The sequence below is a fragment of the Azolla caroliniana genome, unplaced genomic scaffold (assembly GCF_043228905.1).
Source record: "Azolla caroliniana isolate FFs.n. ecotype wild unplaced genomic scaffold, voAzoCaro1.0.p SCAF_1, whole genome shotgun sequence".
NCBI classification, from domain to species: Eukaryota; Viridiplantae; Streptophyta; class Polypodiopsida; order Salviniales; family Salviniaceae; genus Azolla; species Azolla caroliniana.
The window spans coordinates 3,753,992-3,780,294 of record NW_028230436.1 but is presented as its reverse complement, the minus strand read 5'-3'; the positions used below and the strand labels follow the sequence as shown (position 1 = coordinate 3,780,294).

The window sequence follows — 26,303 nt, the reverse complement described above, 5'->3', positions numbered from 1 at the left end:
ACGTGAGATGCCCTCCTACTTGAGACACATCTCACAACGTGAGATGCCCTCCTACTTGAATTGGCGAGGAGTGGGGGGAGGGGCGAGAGAAGCTCCTCCTAATGTTTCAAACTTCCTAAATGTTTGAGGTGGTGCGAGGAAGTGTATTTGTTGAGGTATGAGAAAATGTCTGCAAGAGACTCGGTACATATATAGTAGTATATCATTATAAATTTATATGTATACATACATTATTACATATATATTATGGGGGAGAAGATTCAGCCTTCTTTAGATAAGATTTGGTAGCCGTTGTAAAGAAGAAGAAAGGGAGAACGAAAAAGCTGTGAGGAGAGACGGTTGGGGCGTGCGTAAAAAGGAAGATCCACGTGGCGCAAGGAGAGTGGTTGCAAGCTGGATGTTGACCGTTGAACAGTGGATCCCGGGAGCATAGTCGGCGGCCGGAAGTCCGGGAAAACAAAAATTTCCTAAATAAATAATTAATATTATTAATTATAAATAAATATTATGAATTATATAAAATCTCTGTGTCTTCTCACAACGTCAAGAAATCTTCCGTCCTGCTGCTGTTTCTGTTCTCTGTTCTTCTTCTTCTTCTTCTTCTTCTTCTTCTTCATGCAAATCCTTAAGACCCTTCTCTGCCGACTCTCCTTACAACGTAAATCTCTCTCTTCAATCTAACTTATACATATATATCCCCTCACAAAAATTAACGACAAAACATGGCTTCTTGTGCCTCCCCTCTTCAACCCTCCCCTTCCTCTTCCTCTTCCTCTTCCTCTGCTGCTTCGTCTCTCCATAAAATGCTGAGCAAAGTCATAGCCAGCTCTTTCTCCTCCCCAACAGGTGCTCCCTCTCTCTCGACCTTCGCTAGGTCTGCTTTATCTGACTTGCTGCCCGCAGATGCTACGAAAAAACAAGCCAAGTCTTCCCCTTCCTCTTCTCCTTCTTCTTGTATTCAAAACTATGCACAAAGCCCATTAATAAGGAAAACTTGGGTTAGTAATACTTTCTTCGAGCCTTCTCGAAACGATCCTTCCAAAGAGAACAGAGAGAATCGTAAAGAAGAACGAGAAGAAGAACAACAACAAGGAATAGATGTCAGGTTATCCTCTTCTATCCTTAAAAGGAAAAGGCCAGCTAAATTGGCCATACCCGAATTGGGAAGATTAGCTTCTTTCGGAAAAGTGAAACATTTCGGGCTACATCGGCAAGAAGATTTTAGTCCCGAGGCTCACAGCCACGAGAATGAAAAATATGGAGTGTGCGCAAAGAAAGGAAGAAAAGAGTATATGGAAGATACTCATGTAGCCCTTATTGATTTCCAAGGAAAGCCAGGACAGGTAGGTAATTGTTTGGATGTTTTGGCTTTTGTTTGTTGTGGATTGCATTTTTTCATCTCTAAATTCTGGTTGTGCATACCACTGAATGTCCATTACATTACTTGTACAGTTAGTTTTTTAGATGCTTGTTAAATAGTTGTTGTGCTCTAGATTTCGGTGCAAATCAATTCAAGGCTTTATTTTGGTTGGAAATAGGCATTCTTCGGGGTTTTTGATGGGCATGGGGGTCGTCATGCGGCCACATTCGCTGCCCAAAACCTTGGGAGACACATTTTAGCTGCAATGGAGAAGCAAAATGCAGAATTGGAAAGTTTAAACGACGTGATGAGGGATGGTTATATGGCTTTGGACTCAGAGTTCCTGGCTAAGGTATAATGTTTTAACAGTTGTTACAATGAATTACCCACATCTGTTTCCTTGTATGAAGCAACATGAAAGAATTAAACTAGATGAAGGCTAGTTACTAATGTACTCTTGGTGGTTTATGATTCTTCCACAGAATACTAGTAGTGGGGCTTGTTCTTTGTCCGTCTTATTGAAGGATGGTCATCTGGTTGTGGCAAATGCTGGTGATTGTAAGGCGGTTTTGTCTAGAGGTGGCAAAGCTGAGGCCCTTAACACATTGCATCGAGCAAGCAATGATGAGGAAAGACAACGTATCGAGGACCTGGTGAGAGTCCCCATTCCTTCTTCTTGAACTATATATCACAATCAATCCCATGATATCAACATCAAAAGATTGATAGTAAAGAATCAACCCTAATTCCTATGCCCTACACCATGTACCCTAACCCTACATTCTCCAATTTCTCGATAGGAAATTTTTAGACATTGTGGAGCATTCAATTAGGTCATCAGTTTTTCTGTTGTTGTAGATTCCATATATTCATCCAAGTGGGAAATAACCGCTCTCAAATATTTAATCCTATGTCCCAAGTTGAAAACCCGAACATAGTCTATTCCATCATCATAAATATATATATTCCATTTCGGTATGGACAATTTGTTCAGTGTGTGCCAATATCATTGAAAGAAATCACAACATATTGACAAAACTCTCAACATTGTCCAGGGTGGCTATGTAGATTGCTTCAATGGAGTGTGGAGGTTACAAAGCACATTGGCCGTGACACGGGGATTTGGAGATGCAAATTTGAAAGGATGGGTTTCAGCCGAGCCAGAAGTCAGACAATTGATGGTATCAGAAGAGTGTGAATTCTTAATCCTCGCGACGGATGGACTGTGGGACAAGGTACTAACTAATTTCTTTTTTAGCTACAAGAAGAACGTATATGAAAATGATACACTTTGCAATGTTATTGGGTTAAATTGTTAATTCGTTTTGAGTGGCTCATTTGATGTGTAGGTGAGTGATCAAGAAGCAGTGGATTGTGCTAGAGAAATGTTGTTGGAGTATGGGGGGGAGCCACAGACACCAGGGCCATGCAAGGCCCAGAAACTTTGGGATTCAAGCCGTTCAAGAGACAGTGACTATACAATGCATAGTAAAGGAAAACCCTCTGTTTCTTCTTCTTCTTCTTCTTCTTCGTCTTCATCTTCTTTGAAAGTGGACATTTGCGAGAAGCTCATTCACAAGTCATGCACTCGAGGCAACCTTGATGATATCACGATCCTGATCGTGCCTTTGCAAAGCTTCATTGCGGTGTCATCCTAGGTTTATTTTGGTTTTTTCTACTACCATTCTTTCTGCATTGAGCTATTTGCTTCTTTCACCACCATTCTTTTTACATCTATTAACAACATCCATAATAATATTATAGCATATGGTCCATTCCATTCATCACACCATGTATCCACCATTCTGATAGGATTTGGGATTTGAAACTTGGCCCATCAACCTTTGATTAGAACTCGGCAAACAACATTTTATAGTATTTACATGATTGTAATTCACTCCCCTCCCTTAAAAACAAGAGTGAAACAGCAAAGTTGCTGCAAGTGTATAAAAGCAGTTTCAAGGCTCTTACATTTTGTGATATGTAAAACACAAACAATTGTCAAATCAACGTGAAAAAAAGTTTGCTTGAAAGTCTGAAATTGTCTATGGAAAACACAGAGCGCGCTTTAGGGAAACAAATCTCCATACATATGTTACTAGTAACTCTGTACATACGTACTTACCATAATTATATGGAACCAGATCGAACCATGTTAAATATATGTATATTATATACATACTATAGATATACGTGCAAGTATGACAAAAGATTCTTACGTATTGCAAATTCATTCAATGTTAAGTGAAGACTTTTTTGGCCTTATTTCCTTGTGTCCCACAGTTGTTTCAGGAAAATCAAACGGGGGATTCTCTATTGACTAGTTTTGCTATTCAGGAAATTGGAACTAGTCAAGCTACTTACTGTACGTTTGTATTGAATATACACACAATTATATAAACACGCATATAATTAGAATATGTATCTACATAATTAGATTTGAGAACTAGTTTCAATAATAGACCATTGAATTCGAGCCAATGTTTTATAAGTCATCCTTACCGTCTCAAATACTTTCAATTACCATGACAGGCTCATAAAGAAGACATTTACTTCAATTGAGTGTTTCTTTCTTTCTAGAAAGCTTCCCATAACTTGTTTGACAAATAAGTATAACATCAAAGTTTGCTTTTGCATCGAAAAGTAAGAAGAGCCCAACTTTGCAATGCAAACCATGAGATGTACCTTTGACATTTGTATATGCTTAAAATGGAAGAAAAAGTCACTAGGTCCAAAAGAGCAATGGTTTAACGGCAAGTCATTATTATAGTCTAGTCTTTGATTTGGATAGAGGGCTTTTAAAAATTCTTGAAGTATTGACTTGTTGTCATAGTGCTTTGGCATGCACATGGGGAGAATTAGGATATAGACGTAATTTAGGAAGAGTAAGAAAAGGGCGCAAAGGATGAAAAACTAAGAATGTTCTGACATATTGTAGAACTATAGAAGTGGGCACACTATTGCATGTTAAAACTTTTGCAAAATACCCAAAATACCCTTTGTGGTTGAAATTTTGGTAACTTATTAAAACAAAGGACATGGAGATGGAAGGAATAAAAGAAGGGGGTTGATTTTTTTGTTCTCTTCCCTCACCTTGGAAAAATAATCAAGGAGCTTAAAACAATTATTACGGAGCTTAATCTCCAAATTTTTTGGGCCAAGGAAGATTTTACCTCGAGTTAATCATAAATGGGACCACGACATTCATGTTAACCCCATGGGATTAACTACAAAACATGTAAAAGCACTCAAGCCAAAACTTCCATCTTCATGAACATTCTTAACCTTCTTTAACCATCCCATGCTTTCATCTTGAGTTTTTGGAAATGTTGGTCACAAGTTTTCAAAACCTTGTTCAAGCTCTTACGATGTTGCATCCTTAAACTTAATGGACAAATAGAGCAACATGGTGGTAATTTGTGGGTACTTGAAGATCAAGATAGAACCACATAGGTTATTGATGGTGCAATACACATAAGCACATAACAAGCTCACATTAACGGTTAGTTAAATCCAAATTCATGTGATTAACCATGAAAGAAATTTGAACAAAATCTTTGTGATTTTGCTCTAACACTAAAAAGGAGTAACATATGATTAAGAAAAGTCTATGAGAATAAATCCAAATTCATGTCTCACTTACAATGTCTTAGGATTGTGGTCTCAAGCTTCAAAATGATCTAATTCATATTTGTTTTGCCATCTTTGTCGCCATAATGGCCTTAGGCTTGTGGGTTGCACCTACGTTCTCACCTTGCTTCTCACAAATTCACTCATTCATTAGCTTATCCAACATCCACTCATCCATCATCTCACGTATTCCTAATCCTATGGTTTACTTCCATCTGATTGTCCATCAACTCATCCTTTGTCCGCATTCTTGTCGTCCAATCCATCTCTCATGCTCTCTTTTCCATATCCACACATCATTATGCTTGATTTCAACACATCTTCCCGTTTGAATGAATCACATATGTGATAAGAAAAGATTTTGGGTGATTCTCTTTTTGATCCCATAGCCTTATTGTGGCTCCTAGAATACAAACACGAGTTCAATGTCATCTACGGAAACACGAAGAGTGGTATTTTGGGGTGATTTTGGAAAATATTAATTCATTCTCATCATCTTTAGTATATATGTATAATGAGAGGTGTATTTTGGAAAATTGCCAAATTCTTCTCTCTTCTTCAAGACACTATCTATGGTTATGGTGGATTGTCTGGTCTCCAAGAACGCTATCGCAGAAATCCGCATGTGTGTGTTTTTACACGAGTTTCTATACCTCTGTTCCACCCTTTCTTTCCTTTTTCTTTTGCATGTGCACGCACATTGCACATGCACATTTTTTTGACCCCCTTTCGCCGGTTTTTCCCACACTCGAGCACGTCACATCACGACAAGTTACAACGCCACGATCTCATGGGATGAGTTCTTAAAAGATCCCTCTAAATGTCAATGGGATATCAAGAACAACAAGGTAAGGACATATCTTTGAATTCCTCCTAGTTCGTCCACAAGTGAATCTCTAAAGTTCTATAGCTTCACGTAAGAGTTAGAAATATCTAGATTTCAAGCACAAATGAATAAGGAAATTTTCATGGATCAATGCTCGGTGCAATCCACCAATCCTCAAATATAGGGCATAATAGCTCAACTTTCTTGAATCGTTAGGTAAAAGTTATAAATTTCATTTAATATTTGCAATACATTTATGTTGAGAAAGAGAGGAAATTACCAAATATCAAAGTCACTCTCCCTAATTTGAGTGGTTCAAAGAGAGATATTTTGTTATCATTTTCAAAGGTCAAATATAGCCTAGGAGACAAAAAATATGACATTCTCATGTAATGCATGTGAAAGTGAGTAGTGCGACTCTTAATGTTGAAGAACTTTACCAATGAGTATCACAATCAAGAGCACACACTGTAAATTTGATAGAAATTTAGGCAATAATAGGTCTGGTCAATGATGTGTGGCACAGTTGAATGTGATAAAAGACAGAGCATTGTATCAACGTATGATACTTAGACTCTTAAACTTGTTTAGGGCAAAGTGTACATAGTTGATTACTTTCATCACTTGTGCTCCAATGCCCCATCTCACATCATAGTTAGTGTGTTCTACGTCCCATGGAATCAATGGTTTGAATGGTAGGCAATAGGATGGGCTATAACATGTATTAACGTGTGCAATTTCCTTGTTAGACAAAATTGTTTTTATATAGTATAATGTGTGAATCTTGAGCTTCCATTTTTTCTTATATCATGATACTTTGGGAATTCGTTACAAGAGGAATCTATTGATGCAACATGAAGCAAGCACGTTTTATCCCATTGCGCAATTGCATCTAACCGGAACACAAAAAATTGTTTTTATGTGTCTTTTGGATCTTTTTGCTTGCTTCCCATGTGATTCTACGACGTCAAGGTGGGGACTTTTTGAACCTTAAGGATGTATTCAACAACCTTTTCCATGGACATGATCTTAATGGGACGCTATCCCATCTCAAGTAGGAGGGTGTATGGTGTTTATTTCTTGACTTGGGGAAACTTTGTAAGAAAATGCTTTTGGACATATTTCAAATTGTTTTCTAAGTGGACTTAGGGATGCTATTGCCACATATTTCCTCCATGTACAGAAAAACCATAGTCATCAAGTGTCAAAAGGTATTTCTTGACGACTCGACACTTAATTCTACTTAATTCTACATGATTGCATAATATGTTGTGTGCATCATGCATGAGAGAGAGAGAGAGAGAGAGATTTTATGCAAGGAAAACATAGTTGAAATCGCAACCAACATCGAGTTCCGACATGTTGAATTTGAACCAATGACCTAAGGATGACAATCAACAATACAATCCTCTGCTCTACCAACTGAGCTAAGGTCGGAGGTATACATATTTTAAATGGGACATATTTTTTTTGCATGGTGGTTGAGGAAGATGCCAAACATAGGTTCATTACATGTCCGGTTGCTAAAGCCATTTGGGGTTGTTATATCACAATTTGGGCATCGATAACAGGCAATATTTTGTCACCTTTTAACTGGGTTTTTATTGATGACAATAAAGGCATGCCTACATCATCATATAAGGTCGTGTTTGAGCACCTTAGGTATTGGGGGATGTGGTTTAATTGGACCATGAGAAATGGGTTTGGTATTGATGGACTTCATGGGGTAACACAACTCCGTAAGATGAAAAGGAAGTTGATGTGCCAATTTTCGCAACTATGTTGTTTGGGGACGTTGTCCCAAGAGGAGATATAGGTATGTCATCTAGTTTTGCAACACTTGAGAGGGTTTTCCATGCATTATCACTATTCATGATGTAGTGAAGATAACAAGGGTTGTATTATCAACTTGTTTTAATAACAAACATTGATTTACGAAGAGAGAGAGAGAGAGAGAGAGAGAGAGAGAGAGAGAGAATTTTCAGTTGATGGCTTTTGCCATTGAGTATAAGTATCTAAGTCACCATCTCATTGATAGCTTCTCCTAGCCTAACTTTGTTCCTTTAACTCTCCTTTGCAACCAATAAGTGTGGTTGGTTTCGAGGTGGTTCATATTGTTTGCCAAATGCAACATGACTACATTTGTGCTTTCCTACCGTTTTGCGTGTGGTCCTAACTTAGGATGTGACATCGTGGTTGGTAAACTTTGATCATAGGGACTCTATGTCATGCAAATGATCGGTTTGATTCCTTTCTATATGTTGATTGATTGGGTTGTCAATTGTTTAACGATCCATATAAAGCTTTATATATTTGCCGACGAACCACATTCCCTTGTGTGAAGTTTATTATGTCTATCTAGCCATGTGTTTTCACACCTTCTGAGTAAAACATATCATCCTTGTTCATTTGTGTGTCCTTCAAATTTGCTTGATGATGTTGATCACTCACTATTACCCTTGAGGTGCGTTATGAATTGACACCCGTTGTTGTATAGTCTTCGTGATTCGGTATATTTGGAAACCCAATCATCTATGTGGTACATGTTAGCCTTGGTTATCATTGACATGAGGAAGGTCCCATGATAATGCCTAGTAAGAACCCCTATAGAATAATTAACAATGGGTTATTTCCATTAGGTTAGAGGCCCAAAATACATTATGGTATGAATCTTCTACTCTTGATGGGCCACATAACTTGGCTACAACCTATATTCCCAATTGTATACTATTATTGGTGTCCCCAAGGGAAGAGACACCATAAATATACATTATATGTGTTATTCTTTCTAGGTTAGAGACTCTAGGGTGTTATACAAGTAATATGACGTGCTATTTTTATTGGTGCGAGACCCCTCTTTGGATTTTCAATAGTAAAGTATAAACACAAAAGGAAATTTTCAGAAGAGAAAATATTTCTTTAAGTGTAAAGTTGTGATTAGGCTACACACAACTTCAAGATCCAATCCAATAGACATTTAAGTTATCTGCCTCCAAATATTCCCATTCGTTCAACATGGTGCCCTGAGAGGCCTTAGCCATGATGACTCGTTTTTTACACCGATCAGATGTTTTGATGTCAATATTGATAGAGAACCAACAATGACATTTGTAGAGGCCTCGGGTATTGTACTTTGTGTGTGGGGACTATGGACTAATGATACAACTTGTTGTCAACATCGACAAGGTGCCCCTGTAAACCCAACATGGCATCGAGTGGAAGTTATAATATAAATCTTGTGTCCAATGACAAATGGGATGCCACTACATTAACAATACTTGTCGTGCTTGTGCCACTACCAATGAGACATTTCCAAGCCGATATTAGGAGGCCTCCGCAAGATGGGAAAAATGGGGCTTTGGTTTCGGAGACATCAGGAGGTGCCTCTTCAACCTACTGGGCCAACCTTCTCATATTTGCTTGCTACCCAGGGTTGTTCTATAACTCCGGGCAATATTTTACACTAAAAAAAATCAGAATTGAGGATGAACAATTAAGCTCTTACAACACTTATCCATTCATTTGTAGGAAGGGGTACACGCGCAAGGGTTTACTTCTTTCATTTCCTCTCTCTCTACACACACACACACACACACACACACACAACAGCACAGAACAGCCATCGCCATAGCTGCTCGACGAGACAGAGAAGCACGTTCCCTTCTCAACTCCTGTTTAGTCATGGAAACCCTAACTCTGAACCTAATCTGGTTCTAAAGACTCTTCGCTCCGCTCCGTTTTTGCTGGTTTTCGACTCAAACATATTGTTGTCTGTTTGTGTCCGGCCATGGCAACTCAGAACTTCTTTGCCTTGCTTGGAGACGACGAGAACGAAGATCCTGCTGCTTTCATAGCTCGCGTTGAAGCTTCTGCACCTCTTGCTGCTGCGAAAGACCTCAAGAAGAAGCAACAACCGCCTCCTCCCCCGCCTGTTTCGGCGAAGCTTCCTACCAAGCCACCTCCTCCTTCTCAAGCAGGTAATGATAAAAAAGCTTAATTTTACAGGTACCTTATTCTTTCGTTCTTCTCTTCATTCAGACTCTTCGTTTTTGGCTTTATTATTCCTCTTTCTCTTTCTCTGTCTTCATTTAGACTTTTTCTCGTTTATCTCTTATTCAGATAAAGTTTTCTTAATTCGGATGTAGTTTTATCTCTTTATTGGAGCGCGTTTTAGTTTTTCCTCTTTACTCACAGTTCATTTTTTTTTCTCGTTCATTTGGAGTCTACTTTTCTCTCTTAATTTAGAGGTCGTTTTGTGCTCTTTATTCTGTCTCCTTTTTTTCTCTCCATTTATAGTTTCTCTCTGATCTGCTTAGGACACAGGGACACATGGCTTATGACTAGATTCAAGGTTTAAGGCTTTAATCCTCTTGTTATTATCCATTGTTTTGACCGATTATAATGTTAAGATGTAGATTTCATGCTTGGATATGCTGCATTTTTGTTTACCTTGTAGAGCTAAGGTTGTGCAAGCTTAATTTCTAGTTTCTAATTTGATGATACTTTTCGCCTCCATGTTCCTTTTCTTTTTTTTGTCTTCAGCAAACTGTATCTAATTTTAAACATTCCCTATGATTATTTCTCTTTCTAGTTCATACCCTTTTGGGGGGGGGTGTCTGGTTGCTATGTAGTGGAGTAGACTTTGAGCAAGTACAAAGTTTGCTAGGCGTTGTCGCTCAATGCTTGTATGAGGCTAAAATTACAAGAAAGAAGATTTTTGTGGTTTGCACCTCACTGAACTTGTACATGTTGTCTTGTGGATCACCTTCAGTTTGCGTTATCTGGTTGTGGTGTCTTTAAGGGTTAAACAGAAATTGTTTTGTTCGGAGTATATTCCACATTAATTCAAGAATAAGTGAAATTAATATTTGTTCAAATAATATTCCTCAGAAATTCAATGCAAAAGGGATTTCTGTTCGTAGGTAAAGGAATTCAATACTTTTATTGTGCTCGACTCGTATTTCATGTACATAGTTACGTTTGAAATGAATGCGAAAGGCAATTATTCTTCTTGACTATAGTCAAGCATGACATAAATATTAAATGGTCATACTCTTGTTATGTTCGTTGATTCATATTTCACATGCATTGAATGCTACAAAAAAATTTTGTTTTATTTGAATGAAGTCAAACATGGACTCAATATGAAGTGATCATACCCTTGTTGTGGTTTGGCAGTGAGAGAAGCTCAATCTGAGGGTGGGAGGGGTCGAGGTGGAGGTAGAGGTGGGGGCAGAGGTGGCTATCGAGAGAGAAATGTTGAAGGTAATTTCAATCCCCGTCCTATTCGAGAAGGTGGACCCCAAGGAAATGAATATGTGGACCGTAGCTTTAACAATTACCGAAGGGGAGGAGAAGCTGCTGCTGGTGTACCAGAGGAAGGTGGAAACCAGTATAATGGAGGCGGCAGTGGCAGTGGCAGTGGTAGAGGAGTTCGTGGCCGTGGACGTGGCCGAGGAGGCCGTGGATATGGCTTCTCAGGAGATCAAGAAGAACGTCGCCCGCGAGAATATGACCGAAGAAGCGGCACTGGACGAGGGTATGCTATTGCTTTATTTGGTTGTCTTCAGATTTCCAAATCAGTACCTAAAATTACCCATTAAAAGTTTATAGTGAGCCTTGAAAATTTAAAAAAATGGTTAAAAAAGATCCTCGTCATTTTGTAAAGAAGTGTAATTAGAAAAGTGTTGGCCAGCCATTTTTCGAAGGGATTTTAGACTGTAAATTTCGCTGTAGTCTCCAAACATTTCTATTAAAAAGCAGTCAATAGTTTCTAAATAGAACAAAGTCATTTAAAAATAATTCACTTTAATGCTGAAACTGAGATAAAGGACTTATTTGCCACTACCAAATAGATGACTTTGAAACTCTCAATGTTTAGGGAGTTACTTCTTTCATGTTGTATTTTGTCTATATTTTGCTTTCAGGACTGAAATAAAGCGAGAAGGGGGTGGTCGTGCTAATTGGGGTTCTGAGGTCGATCAAAATGGTGTACAGTAAGTGACTTCTTGTTTATATGAGCACATTTCTGGTAAGGTACATCAGTGAAAGTTATCTGGTTAGAATTGATATTTAATGCTCGCTACGGTTACTTACTCTTATTCCAGAGACATTCCAGAGGCAGGTGTAGTGGAAGATGAAAAACTTGGTTTAGCGGAGGGTGTAGACAAGCTAGAGAACAAGCCAGAGTTGCAACCAGAGGCTGAAGATGTAGAGAAAAAGAATGAGCCAGAGGAGGAAGAGGATAAAGTATAGTTTTATTTTCTTATTTTCAAGTAGTGTTTCTTGATAGGCTTTGCTAAATTCCAACTTTCATTTTTATCTTTATTGTGATGCAGGAAATGACTTTGGAGGAGTATGAGAAGGTATTAAGTGAGAAAAGGAAGGCCTTAGAGGCCTTGAAATCTAAGGAAAGAAAAGTCACACTGGATAAGGATTTTGAAGCAATGCAGCTAGTTGAGAGAAAGAACGAAGAGGAGGTGTTTGCAAAACTGGTAAGAGCATGTAAATGGGAATTGATATAATGAAGCACACAAAGTAAAGATTCAATCATTACCCAGATTCAAGCTACAGGACAGTGTGCATGCTGCAAAGACACATATTCTTAACCTAGATCAATAGTCTTAAAACCTGGATCCTAAAACCAAAAACACTTCTGCAAGTTTTCTGGTATTTATTCAGCTGTTAAGAATTTTCGTATTGACATATTTAGGGTCTGGATAAAGGCAAGAAAAAGGAGGTATTGGGCAAGGAAGAGAAATCTCGGAAGGTATATCTTTACTTCATTTTCTGGAGTGTACGTTTTTGTTAGGGTTTGGCCTGAAGGTTATCTTTTCTTTTATAGCCTTTGAGCATCAATGAATTCTTGAAACCTGCTGATGGAGGGGAGTACTTCAGTGGAGGCAGGAGGGGTGGCCGTGGAGGGGGCAGAGGCCGTGGAGGCAGCAGAGGTGGTTATAGTGGGGGGGCACACGGTTACTCCAGGGAAGGGGGAATAGCTCCCTCCATTGAGGATCCAAATCAATTCCCAACCTTGGGCGGAAAATAGGAGAACAAAACCAAAAAATCAGATGCCACATCTTTTTTGTTCTTTTTTAGTAGGAAAATCCCCTTCATTTTTAGTTGAGCAAAGACTATCCGTGCAACAACCTTTTGTTTTATTAGGAAATGATCTCTTTGTTCTTTTTATTTATTTGAGCTCTTTTTGTAATCAAATCTCCTAGCTACTTGTTTTTGAGGTCGTAGTGATTTTCTTTTGTGGAAAGAGGATAACAAAAACTTACTGGAGTTTAGCCATACCGTCATTCCTTTAAATTCTTTGTTTTCATACCTGGTCTTTTGTGCTCTATCCATCTAGGTCCAATGAACTCTCTTGGTTACTTGTTTGACAGTTTTGTGAATCATTGTTGAAGAAAGTAGTAGTTTTGGTGGATTTCAGTTGCATAGGCTGTTCATTGCTGTCATAAATTCTTCTCACATATAATTGGGTATGTCCTCTTGCAGTCTATATCTCATCTGGGTTCAGTGAATTGTCAATGTCTTGCAGTCTATATCTGCATTTGAGGGAAAGTTTTACTAGGGTGAATAATTTGTCTTATCTAATATCATGTGATTCGGCTCTTTAGTTATCTAATATTGTGTGATTCGGCTCTTTAGTTCTAATGATGTTTGCTTACAAAATGTGGGTGTGATCAAGGGCTGAATTTAAGTATCTAATGTAGGTATGAAAGTTTCATTGGAGGAATTTCTCGTTATTCTATCAAATCACAAGTTTGTAAAACGTCTCTTGATGTTGAATGCTTCATATGTATATCTCAGAGGTTTACATGGAAATTGTGTACTTGTATATTATCATTCGTTGAATTTATTCATTTCACAATTTATAATGGTGCCTGAGTTGTATGATCTTAACTGATGGCTTTCCAACACTTACACATTTCTCAGTAACAATCATGAATGTGGAAATTGATTGTGATTGTCATTAGGAGTGAACATTTCTCACAATTCATAATGGCCTCTCATGTAGTGTGCAATACAATTAAGGTAATTAAGCTATCAATAAATATTGATGGTTACTGTCATTAGGAGTCAACATTCCCTACACTTTATAGTGGCTTCTCATTTATACCATAAAGTAATTAAGGTAATTTAGACTATCACTAAATATGATGTAAACTACTAGCTTAATTACGTTGATAATTGTGTTGTGTATCCTCTAGTGTTTGCACAATGACTGCACCAAGTTTACAATAGCATGGTTCTGCTTGCCGTTTTGCTGAAATTTACAAGGATATATGTGTACATATTTAATTTAACTATGATCAACCTTTCCATGAGACATTATTATCTGACTTGTAGACTATATACAGTACATAATCAGGATTTTCTACATGACATGACTGGGAAAGTTACTGTATTAATCAAGATGCAGTATTACTTTTTCTTTCTTGTGAAGTTCATGTGCAGTACACCTGGTGAGTTCTTGAGTTGTCGGCAACAAAACTGAATGTCTGTCCTGTAGACCTAGAATTTTCTGTTCTAGATATCTCATCTGTACACCTTTTACTTTCTCGTCCATCACTGCTCACAAAGAATAAAGCAATCACTTTTTATGAAGAATAAAATCATCACTGCTATTTAACTGGTTTATAATGACTAAATTTTATGTCAATTTGGAAACATGCATATTCCAGGGGAACTGCACATCGCATATGAAGTTGAATCATAGAAACATTACATCATAGAGGAGCAAGTGAGTCACAATGGCTCATCTTCAGTTAAATATAGGCAGTCATGGTATTATCATGAAAAAAGAAAAGAAAAGAAAGAATCGGCAAAAAGAAGCACTATTAGCAGCATCATTCACTTCCATACTCACATATATAATGATTTATATGACATCAGAAAGTTTGGGATCAGTAACCTTCAATTTCTCTCTGAACTTTGCATAAGCTTTCCATCAAATATGATTAAGTGGGAACCTGAAATAACCTGAATGATGTCTGTTCTTTAATGCAGATAGCACTGCTCCTTTAACAGACAGCTTTTCTTCAAGTTTCCTGAAATTGCATAGCATATCTTCTGTCCATAGGAGCTCCTCTCTTATGAGTTTTGGATCTGACAAACATTCAGACACAATATTGGAAGTATTACATGAGGAAACCGCTGGCTCTAAGCATTTTTCTTCACCCGATATATTCAAGGAATCCTTCAAGTTATTGCAAGAGTAGGTTGACTTGGTTCCCAAAAACTTTGAAATAATTCCATTTTTACCGCCGGTTTTGACTCCATATAAAGGTAAAACAGAAGCATCATTGGCCATAAAGAAATGATCAGAAAGATGAGTTTTTCCCAATGCATCTAGATTCAACGACTCTGTTAAATAAGCAGGCCTTCGAGGCTGAGCACGTATTGTTTTAGAAACCTTGCTACTCAATATTATAGGATTTCCTACAACAGAACTCCCTTTATTACCAGAAACCATTTCAGTAACCCTAGATTCCTTGTTTAAAGCATGCAGCCCTACAGCTCCATTCTCTGCCATGGAACAAGTTGCAGCCTCAAGTCGGTATTGCTGTAACATATGTTTCGCATTGCCTTTGTTGCCAGCATCCTCCCATAAAGAAATATTGCCATTTACTGGTTTTGAGTTATCATTTGAGACAATTATCCTGTAAAAAAAATGTCATCAAATGTAATGATCTTTAAACGCAACAAACATGCTAAGCAATGTGAGCATTAAGAAATGACCTGTTTTCATTCTTGGTATTCTTAGAATCTCTCTGCAGAGCTGCCTTAATTTCTCCAAATAACTTTTTGCAGAGTAAGTGTACTTGATAACTGATAATACGGTTTACTAGCCTCATCCGGGGGGGTCTTTTCTGCCTAACTTTAGCAACAAAGCCAAACCGTCCTAGCAATCTTTTCTGTAGCTTTAGGAGTTTGATTATGTATGGAAGTTTGCATAAATCCTAAATTTCATGACATCACCAGTTCACTTCTTTATATTTCAGAGGCTATGATTGTGAAGACATATGGTATTGCAACAAACATTGTAATATTTAAGGTTTTTTTTTCATGGTGAAGTAAAAAAATGAGAATCACAATTCATTGTAAATGAATGTTTGTGTGGATACTCAGCCGCATTCTTGTAGGATGGCCTGGTAATTTATTTATTTTAGTTTGTCAAATATGCAGGAATATTTCCAGATACGATAGCCTGTAGGCCACGTTAGCTTATCTTTTTCCTTGGTGCTGGATGTAATAGCCCATAAGCTACTACGTCTGCAGTGTTAGTAACTACTTTGTATCATACCTGATTATACTTCAAGGATGAATTTGATGCAAGTGTCTGAATTTGTGTATGATCTCTCCAAATCTGCATACATCTAGAACTAACTCTTTTTTTATATGCCACAATAGCACCATCCTATATTAAGAGGAAACTATCAGATGAAGTGAAAACATGATAGCCAATGAAATAAAAAGACAGATTTAAGCACAGTATTGAGCTAGAGGTATATAAATGTGTGTAGATCTAGAAGTATGCAGAAAAAGTATTTATCAATAAACATAAATGCACTCTTCATGAATTCTCTATTGAATCATGTTTAGGATGTAAAATCTTTATTTCAGTTCCTTTTTAATTTTTACCAACTTTACTTTGTTGTTGATAATTCATCGTTTTCTCTACTGCTCCACCATCTCCACTCATATACTGCAAATTTCCCTCTTCCAATACTGAGTGTATATTTGTTATTCTTAATATAGTACCACTCCAATTCCCCTTCCATATAAAATTTGTTTCCTTTCATAGCTTAGCAGGAGAATTTACTTCGAGCATATACCTTAAACCCTAAACCATGCGATTTAACTAATGCTCTAGGGATAAGCCTCATCTCTGATGTGTTCATATGATGAGTGGTTATGTGCTACATGAATCATAACCTATGATGATCCACCATACGCGCAATCCCTCATGTAAGAACCCATATATATGACTATATAGGAAATGAAGGTCTTTAAGAGATACAGAAGAAGCATCTACTAATTTGGCACCATAGTAGTAGACATAACCCATTATTTTTATAAACATACTATACTTGTATATAATTTCTAGAAAAAACGTTTGGTTTGTTTTAAACTACCTCTTTTCTCTTCAATTGCATATGTCTACACCAGAAATTATAATAAAAACTCTGCATGCAAAAGGAATGGAGGATGAGCCACAAATTGGTATCCAAAAGCAGTATCACTTTCAGATTTACTAATTTGCAACATCATATACCAGAAGCCTTTTTCTCAGATGGGTTTGTGCTGCAGCAGCCAATGTTGTCTTGATATGCCTAATTGAGACATCTGCAAGCAATGTTAATGGGAACAATAATATAGATTAAATGAATTTGTAACAATATTTATGAAAACACCAAACCATATCCTTCAAGTCTACGTAAATACAGCTTAGCTGATTGCGTAAACAAAATAGTGGATACAATCATGCCATGCTTTGTATGCACAATGCATGAATTGACCATGGTAGAAATGGAGTGCCTTCCCTTTCTTTTCGTCATGGATTCGTTTCCATGGAACATGATGTTGCAAAGTTATAAAAGACCTCTTGAGCAACTTATTGCATGCATGCCTTTGTAGCTCACGCAATCCTGATATATCAGGCTAACAGAAACTAATCAGAAAAAGAAATAGCATACTGACTAATACATATTTAATGTTACGTGCAAACTCATACTTGTAACTGTTGAGACTGTTGAGAGATGCCAGGACTGAAACAATAATGTTGTTAATAGTTGCCTTCTCTTTTCAGACAATTTCAGGATGGCAAGTCTGATAGCCAAAGATTTAACAAACCCATGCCAGGCAACACTAAGCCTTCTGTGAGCCCAAAATCCAAGAGCTAGCTTTTGCAAGTTCTGTTTCCTCTTACAAAGTTGCAGTCCGACATGCCAATTCACTAAGCATGTAGAGAGAAGTGATAAAGTTTGAAATTGATATGCTACCAAAAGCTTTCTGTGCATCCGGATACAATCTTGTACTCGTTTCCGCCAGATCCAGATTGCATCAGTGTACCTTCTTCGCCTTACTGTATTTGTATAATTTATTTATTTAGAACTGCTATTACATTAGCAAAACGTTCATTAAGCTTCAATAGAAATACTTCGACATAAAAATCTAGGCATAAAAAATAAGATGAAATCCAGACTATGTTCCACATTTTTTTTAGTGTTTGACATTTAACTAGCCATAGTTTGCAAGCACTCGAAATTTGATGTATCCTTTTTGTTCCATTGATCAAGTTTAGAGTCCAAAAGGATGTTCTTAATATATATATAATAATTGATTCTTGCAGATCATTTTTACTTGGGTCTTAACTAATTAAGTGAAAGACATACTCACCCATCCAACATAGCTTATTTATTACTGACTGTCTACTTCGTACAATCCTGTGATGTGTAATCCATGCATGAAAAACTCTCTCTATGCTTGACCGTAGCCTAAATTTAGCTGCAATCTTGTTCTTCTCAAGTTTTTCACGATTTATCATCACACTCTTCCTTAGTGCCTTGAAGCATAGACTGCATAAACGCAATGAATAAAAACAAATTTGGAGGGTTTCAAGCATTAATAGTGTGAGTGTCCATCGTGTGAAAAAGGAATACAGGGCAAAAGAAATGAGAGTAATCTACATGCCAAAACCAAACTTTTCTTTCTTATCATGAAAAAAAAACAAACAGAAGAGATTGGCTTCAGAAATCAAGAAATTCTTTTTTGTAACAAAAAGAACCCAGAGAAATGGATCTTCAGAATTCAATACTTCCTTCCTAAGGAGAATTAAATCTCGTCCAGACACTCATTTCCTTAAAACCCATAATCTGCTCTAAAATAACAGCCAAAATCCATAATATCTTAATCAGAAAAAGATTATCTTCCAATCAATCAATAATCATCATATACTAAAAATACTTGGAATGTATATGCTGACCTTCAAAGCCATAACATGGCTAATCAATCAGTATCAATAATTATATCTACAATCCTATGACCTGGATGACTATCCACAACCCTAATCGCCACCAGTCGTCATGAGCTCTCTAACTATCATTATGTAAGACACCACCAAAGGCTTAGTTCTATTTTGTCCCTGCCTGCTTCATATTATACTAGAGATAGATGTCAAAATTCCAGCCAATTAAAGAGAAATACATACTTTTATTACTTTGGGTCCTCTCTTTTAGTTGTTTTCTTTATATAAATATTGGAAGTATGGAAAGACCATGAGAATCACCAAGTTATTTCTTTGAAAAATTTCTTAAATTTATCTCTTTGAAACTATTACCTTATCAAACCTCTGAAATTACCAACATTAGGTCATAGAAAAACATAATGAGTGGAATATAATTAAGAAATTATACATACATCTTGTTATATTTTTGACTGATTTTTTGCAACCTCAGCACCAATAATTTCTGTCATAACATTTTAAAATAAGGGGTCAATATAGCTTCTACTGGAAAGTAAAGCTTCAAGTATAAACTTTGGCGATGAACAAATTCAATGAAATTGAAGCACTTTCATGTAGATATTAAAAGATATAGCACATGATTTTTTACCCCTCCAAAAACAATAATGTAGAATTCTTTGGCCTTCAAAGCATACAGTGAGTATAAAAAGCCCTTCCTTTCAAGTTCCAAGGATATGAAATCATGGATTCCTTTCCAAAAGAAACTATACTGAAGAGAAGTTCTTTATTTCAATATGTAGTTTTATGATTCCATATCATCTAGTCTCCAGTAGAATTTGTTTTTGCTTTACAACTTCCTTAGATAATCTCATTGAAGCTGTAATCTTACCATTTTTGACTTGTGCAACCAGTGATCAACTACAATCCTCGCAAGTCTCTTTCTATGATGACGAAATGCCCTAGAAAAGGTAGCAGTTTCTTAACACAAGGAAAACATAGAGGTGACAAACGTTATTTTAAGACAATTTATTGCAACAATAGAGGTGGAATACTGATCTCTAATCCTTCTACAGTTAATCATATGTCATTTAATCTTATGCACACAATCAATCCTAACAGAAAGTAAAGTAAATAGCCAAAGCATATAAATAGTCTCTAGAAGAAATACATTACCCTGAGTTCAGAATACTCACGGCTTGAATTTCCTGATTTCTCGCTGAAAAATTCCATTTGATTCCTCATTCAGGAATTCCTCTCGGATGATTGCTGTGTTTGGCATGGGAATCATGTTTGTGTTTGCCATCATGCTGAAGACAGGCTAAAGTTTAGGAAACATGCCTGATATCCAAAGTTTGAAAATCTTATGTTATTTAAAAATCTGAGTTTATCATAATTTTTAGTTACAAAATTAAAAATAACTTTCAAATTTTGAGATTGAAGCGAAAATATCTTCAAAAACCTTTAAATATTGAGATATCTGCTAATAAATCATATCAAACAAAGCTAGATTATGAAGAAAAATGCGCAGCTAAAATCAACGTTCTAAAGAGAACTCGAGAAAGATTTGAAACGTGCAGAGGATAAACTATAGGATTAAAATTGGACAGCATTAATTCCTTCAATGTTCGGGATCTTTTAAAATAAAGATGTGTCAATATCAATATATCTAGAATAAGAACCTTCAAATATCAAGGTATCTACTAAAACTGCATCAATCACATGAATGAAATTTAAACAAGGTTTATTACCTTACTAAAAGTTGTATTTTTTAAACAACGTAAGCTCAAAGCATAGAGAGACTAAAATACTATTGTAAAAACCTTAAAATCAGACTGTGGGATCATCATAACTGCAGAGCAGAAATAAGGAATCTAAACTTGCAGCAAGAAAAACAATTTCTAACTCTGAGAACACCGTCATTTCTGTTTTCGTAGAGTATCATGGTATTATACAACTCGACAGAAAAATGTTCACAAAACATTGCAATTTCCGTCGTTCTCTCTCTCTCCCCCTCGGTCTCTACATGCTGTGTGCCTCACAAAGAAGACGCAGATTACCATGCTTCCATCTCTGCATTCCATCGGTTTCTTGGTAGAGTATCCTGGGTCGCTCAGTATATCGTTTTCAAACTTGGTGTGATTCGAGTTCAAACCCCCCCCCCCCCCCCACGTCTTTTTGCAAAAAAAAAAGAAACTCGGTATGCATGGAAAGAGAAACAAAGTGTAGACCAAGGGCATTTACATACGCTTCCAAGATAGATAGATAGTTAGATCTCAAGAAGACTGATTGTGATTTATGGGACATGGCGCCTAGCCCATGGTGAGGATCGATCCAAGGTTCTCTAAACTTTGATGTTAAAGTGTAAACCACCAAGCGAATGGCTAGAGAGAGAGAGAGAGAGAGAGAGAGAGAGAGAGAGAGAGAGAGAGAGAAGTTGGCAATGTTGTCAATCAAAGGTAAGAACTATGGTCTATAGTGCCATTGAATTGATGGAAAAAAGATATATAAACGTTTACTAGAGGATGAAATCAGTCTATAAGACAAATCTTGATTACGAATATGGGTGAATTCCAATTATTTGTATTGATGAAACAGGAGCTCTAGGTTTTCTAAAGATCCCTGATATGGTGTAAATACGCAAGGTTTACAATTGCAAATGATTATTGATATGGTTTTTACATGGATGAAATGTGCTAATGTTATGAATAAGTAATCTTGAGAATCAAATGATGGTCAGTGCAATGGATAAAATGTGCACCTATTACATTTAGATGTCAGTTTTCAACATCCCTTTGCTTGCTCAATGTTAAATCTTCAACTTGTTGGTGGTGCAAGCATACGTGATAAGTCAATGACATTAGGGTTGATCCTCTATGCTTGAGGCTTGCAGAAGTCATTGCCCAAGTAATATTACAATTAACCACTTAAATCACGATCAATTGATAAAACTAATATTGCACCCACCCTCAATAAAACTATAATTAAAGTGAATAAAATGCCTATATGCATTGAGATTTACATTTTAGAGAATTTGTATCTATTCAAATTCAAACGCTTCCACAATTAATCTTTCAAGAGATGGTCACATTTCATCATGAAAATTGCATCTTTCAACTATTTGCTTCTTCGGAGCTTGATCATGTGATATCTTGGTACCAATATAATCAATTCTGAAATTCAAGAATCATCTACACTAGAACAATGATTACCAAATACTATTTAATCCAACAAAAGACTGGATAACAAAACAAGAATGAGTGCTACTGCATAAGATTGATTAGCTAGTAACCCAAGAGTTCAATTCATATTTGCACAAACATAAGATCCTCGTAACCAAAGAGTTCAATTCATATTTAAACAAACATAATATCCCAACTAGAAAGGTAGATATTGACAAACATTTACTTTATGGCCAAGACTCAGCAATAGTTTATTGACGATGTGATGACCTATGTAAGGTTTGATTTTCCTGAAAAAACTTGGAAAGCCAGCTTTGACAAAAACCTCATTGACGATTGCAAACAGGTTTCATGTGCATTCTTTAATCCACAACATTCTTTATTTCATTAATATGAAAGAAAAAGCTCCAAACGTTCATGCACATTGCAATATGACAAATGCATGTCCTCAGAATTCCTTAATTATATTGATGTGCCTTGATCTATAAAGATAAGACAAGAATTCAATGCCTTGTTTCTCACTACATCTCATTTTGCCACCAATAGAGATGTTAGATAGAATAAGACTGCAAAAAAATTCCTATATAACATATTCAGCTCAGTGTCTAGTTTCCAATGAACTTTTGAGAAGTAAGATACATATGTATATACAGGCCAATTTGACAAGATCTCTGAACCAATGGTCCCTTACAGTTGGGAGGCCTTGTCCAATAATTGTGTTACGAAGACAATTAAATCAGTACAATAATTGTTCAACAAGTCTAGAAACACTTCCCAAAACCATAGATCAATAGCTAAGACCAAGGAAAATATGGTTAAGGCAGATGTCTGGTATCTGTCCAGGGGCCATCCTGAGATCTTTGCAAGGGAGCTCAGAATATCAGAAAAAAACCCATCACTCACTTGTCTCTTGCTTCTAATAGACCACGCAGTCTGCCACTGAACATCAGTTGCAACAAGGCCAAATTGCTGTTGTAAACGAGTGTCCAAATCTGGCATATGTCCACCACCATAAAATATAGCAATTCTCTTACATCCTTCACGCAGTGCTGCATCCAATTCATCCATCGCTGCTTTGTTCCGTTCTCCAATAATAACAGATTTTTTAACCATGGATGCAACACCTTCGGTAAAACTGGCAGGAAAAAAAAATGAAACAAACAGAACATTCAAAATGCTTATTTTAGCAATACAATATATTACTGTTAGGAAACCTACACCTACAAACAATACTTTTACAGCCCTACAATGCATGCAATTCACTTTGGCCATTATATAATGTATGAACCACCAGGAAAACCATCAAGCAAGAAAATGAAGAGCATAACAACTTCATAAGACAATGCTGATAAACCATATGCATACTCTGCAGAAATTTACCTGGCTAAAATAACCTCATAACATACAAACACATTCATAATGTGAACATTATACAGGTATCAGTGCATCAACACAATGCAAACCAGAAAAACATTGAGTAAAATAATGACATCATACTCAATAGGAAAACAAGATGAAGGGTAAACAATATGTCATACTCTGTTGCCAGCTGTTTGGCCAAGACAACCTTGATTGCACCTGACAAATCTAGATCCAATAATGCTTTAATCTCTGGAGACCTATTCAAAGGAGCTTCGGGAGGAGCACATACACTCTCAATCAAAAAAAGCCCAACCAATGGCATAGGAAGAGCTTTAGAAGCCCATAGCAATTTGGCCCTCCAGGGATCCACATTTCCTGGTACCATACTGGCACGTGCAATGGTTTGTAAGGAGATCGTAGCCATATCTCGAGCAAAACTGAAAAGGCTTTCTCCTCGGGCACGCTGTATGGATTAATCATTCAAGATGCTAAGAATTCATATGCATATATTAATTTGATGGAAAACTCTGAAATACCCCAGGGTATCTTTATTTCCGAAAATGCCCTTAAGTTTTCATTAGTTATCCAGATGCCTTGGTAACGACTTCATGAACAATCCCCTATGCTACTTGATTAATTATATGGACACAGAACCCAGAACTTGGTACATGGTTTGATCATGGACATTTTGGGGAATAATAAAACGTAGGGGCATTTCACATAAGGAAAAATGAAAGGGTATGCCAGAGTTTTTTTTAATCTAGACCTATCGCAAAACTCTATTTAATATGCTTACCTGTAATGAAGAGAATGTCTTATAATCAAGATCTGCATGATACCAGTTTTCCTTTCTATAATCCATGCACTCTAATTGAAAATCAAGCTTCAAAAGGTATGCTATTGTACGTTGAATAGCCGCAAAAAAACTGAAGTTTCGACTACGACCTCCTGGCAACCTTCGTGGAGGCCTAAATCGGGTCCTTGAATTCCTGTTGGTTTGCCTTGGATTCTTATCTGCTACCATCTCATACAAAACTCTATCATATGCTGCAAGTTCCTCTTGTAAGTCTGTAAAATAACTGATGTATGAAAATCATTAGTTCTAACCTCTCTTTCTCTCTCTATCTCATGGTTAAGTTATCTAGTTGAAGTACAATTATATTTTACCAGAAATCCTATAAGATTCAAATGGATGTATCCTGAACTCTCCCTCCCATATTTGGAATAATAAGATATCTCCTAGGAAAATTTTGGCATCTAATTGATTTAGATATAATTTTCAGAAATCCTATAAGATTCAAATGGATGTATCCTGAACTCTCCCTCCCATATTTGGAATAATAAGATATCTCCTAGGAAACTTTTGGCCTCTAATTGAGGAAAGCCATGTGAGGAAACTTACAAAGCAAACATCAGTGAAATAGGGAACTTACGATTTATCTGCTATATGAACTGCTGAGACAAGATCAACCTACAGAAAGAGTGAACTTGACTCAGTATCTGAAACATATGAAACATCTAGTGATTTAAACAGTAATAAAATAAAATAATCCTCATAGATCAGTAAATCGAATAGGGCTGAATGTTAAGGTCTTAAAATATAGCTCATGATCAATCACATAGGAAGGCATCATCTCAACCAAGTTAGAATTTCTAGACTCTGTTTTACTTTACAAAAGGATCAAACCCAATTGGGATGACTGCCTTCCACAGTCTCACAATCATGTTCCTTATACATTGTTTTCAAACTTATACAGAACCTTTTGCACCAAGGATGCTGTTACTAAAAAATCCTTGAATGACTTATTAGAAGGAATATTCTAAAGGGAAATTAGTATAATCTAGCATGAGAATAATTTATGCAATAACAGAAACAAATCATTGGCTAGGATCAAAACGAGTTTTTTGGGTATCCAAAGGCACTATGAATCTTGGGCATCTATATAGAGAAGGTAATTCTTCCACATTAAGTGCTTGCACTTAGAGCAGCGGAGTCTTGAAAAGAAAAACTTTGTTTCATGTTTCCTTATATTGATCACCTCCGATATGGAAAATTTCAGTCGAATAATGATAAACGATTAGAGTTGGAATCTATACAATACATTTCACTTTCCTCTTCTTCTGCTCATTCTCGTAAAGTTAATTCAACCCCAAATAAATGTTCATAGTAGTAATGATATAAAAGACTAAGTCAGTACTTATGCCATACATTTCTCTTCCTGATATACAAGATTAAGCTAGGTCAGCATCCATGCCTGTATATTTGGTTGTATTAAAGAGAAAGGGAAAGGCTTGCGATAAGTTATTGTCGCAGTTTGGAGATGGAATCCTTCTTCTCCATTATCACAAAACCTGATGAAATCGGATACTGATTTCGAACCCTTAGATATTTCCTCGGTTTCCACATAATCTGAATCATTAGAAGAACATACAATACGCTTGTTTCCATATTGTTGGTGACTACGACCAAGACAACGACGATGATGATAGTGGTGATGATGATCTGTCCTGATGATGACGAGATCTACTGAAGCGAACCTTCTCGAAACTCGTGAGAAGGACGCAGCAGAAGAAGAACAGCTTCCTGCAAAGAAGGTAGAGATAGGAGATTGCGCCATAGCCACAGCCATAGCTGCTCCCTCTAGAAGATTCTTTATTGCTTGTGTGATGGAGAAGGAAATATGTGTGGTACCGTCGATGTTATCAATCTGTATAAAAGTGGCCCTTACTTTCTCTCACATTTACAAATCTGTGCCCAATGCATGGCCCTCCTCAATGGAGGCACTAATGGGATTGGCCAAGCGATTTCCAAGTCTTGTTCCTTGCCATTTAACAAAGGGAGAGTTTCCAACACCCTCAAGTGTGTTCGTAGCCTACATCCTTCTCTATCATCAATCACTACTTCTCTTTCTCTCTCTCTCTCTCTTCCCTTGCCTATGCCATGAAGAAACAACATATGCCTAATCTTTG

At 36.8% G+C, this 26,303-nt stretch overlaps 5 protein-coding genes across 13 annotated transcripts in view; 3 read left to right on the top strand and 2 right to left on the bottom strand.

Moving 5' to 3' along the window:
- The first annotated feature begins 676 nt into the window (after positions 1-676).
- LOC147868407 (putative protein phosphatase 2C 2) lies at positions 677-3,332 on the top strand. Its single transcript, XM_087318852.1, has 5 exons — positions 677-1,343; positions 1,539-1,712; positions 1,843-2,013; positions 2,416-2,595; positions 2,710-3,332. The coding sequence occupies exons 1-5, from the start codon at positions 723-725 to the stop codon at positions 3,016-3,018; spliced, it is 1,455 nt and encodes a 484-aa protein (XP_087174978.1). The 5' UTR covers positions 677-722; the 3' UTR covers positions 3,019-3,332.
- Positions 3,333-9,369: 6,037 nt separating this feature from the next.
- On the top strand, positions 9,370-13,143 carry LOC147868406 (Hyaluronan / mRNA binding family). The gene is made up of 7 exons (XM_087318840.1): positions 9,370-9,793; positions 10,995-11,355; positions 11,744-11,812; positions 11,924-12,065; positions 12,155-12,310; positions 12,529-12,585; positions 12,661-13,143. Exons 1-7 carry the CDS (start codon positions 9,604-9,606, stop codon positions 12,862-12,864), a joined length of 1,179 nt encoding a protein of 392 aa, XP_087174966.1. The 5' UTR covers positions 9,370-9,603; the 3' UTR covers positions 12,865-13,143.
- A 915-nt stretch (positions 13,144-14,058) lies between these two features.
- On the bottom strand, positions 14,059-20,944 carry LOC147868405 (uncharacterized). 9 transcript variants are annotated; one of them, XM_087318768.1, is made up of 13 exons: positions 20,772-20,944; positions 19,986-20,130; positions 19,682-19,751; positions 19,248-19,297; positions 18,228-18,406; positions 17,563-17,913; positions 17,309-17,476; positions 17,104-17,174; positions 16,964-17,014; positions 16,132-16,245; positions 15,567-15,787; positions 14,808-15,487; positions 14,060-14,396 (listed from the first exon to the last, which is right to left on the bottom strand). In XM_087318768.1, the coding sequence occupies exons 2-13, from the start codon at positions 20,096-20,098 to the stop codon at positions 14,233-14,235; spliced, it is 2,232 nt and encodes a 743-aa protein (XP_087174894.1). In that variant the 5' UTR covers positions 20,099-20,130; positions 20,772-20,944; the 3' UTR covers positions 14,060-14,232. The 9 variants fall into 9 exon arrangements, with proteins under 9 accessions (XP_087174911.1, XP_087174921.1, XP_087174894.1 ...); XM_087318777.1 differs by having other exon boundaries at positions 20,850-20,944; XM_087318785.1 differs by lacking the exon at positions 20,772-20,944 and having other exon boundaries at positions 14,059-14,396; positions 14,798-15,487; positions 19,986-20,538.
- A 237-nt stretch (positions 20,945-21,181) lies between these two features.
- LOC147868398 (V-type proton ATPase catalytic subunit A) overlaps positions 21,182-26,303 on the top strand; it is a 69,601-nt gene continuing 64,479 nt past the window's right edge. The window contains exon 1 of the mRNA XM_087318703.1: positions 21,182-21,225. The gene's annotated coding sequence lies outside the window, so the exon portion shown is untranslated. The remainder of the gene's footprint in view (positions 21,226-26,303) is intronic.
- LOC147868404 (thermosome subunit gamma) lies at positions 22,578-26,007 on the bottom strand. The gene is made up of 5 exons (XM_087318748.1): positions 25,589-26,007; positions 24,767-24,804; positions 24,130-24,412; positions 23,510-23,796; positions 22,578-23,106 (listed from the first exon to the last, which is right to left on the bottom strand). Exons 1-5 carry the CDS (start codon positions 25,961-25,963, stop codon positions 22,659-22,661), a joined length of 1,431 nt encoding a protein of 476 aa, XP_087174874.1. The 5' UTR covers positions 25,964-26,007; the 3' UTR covers positions 22,578-22,658.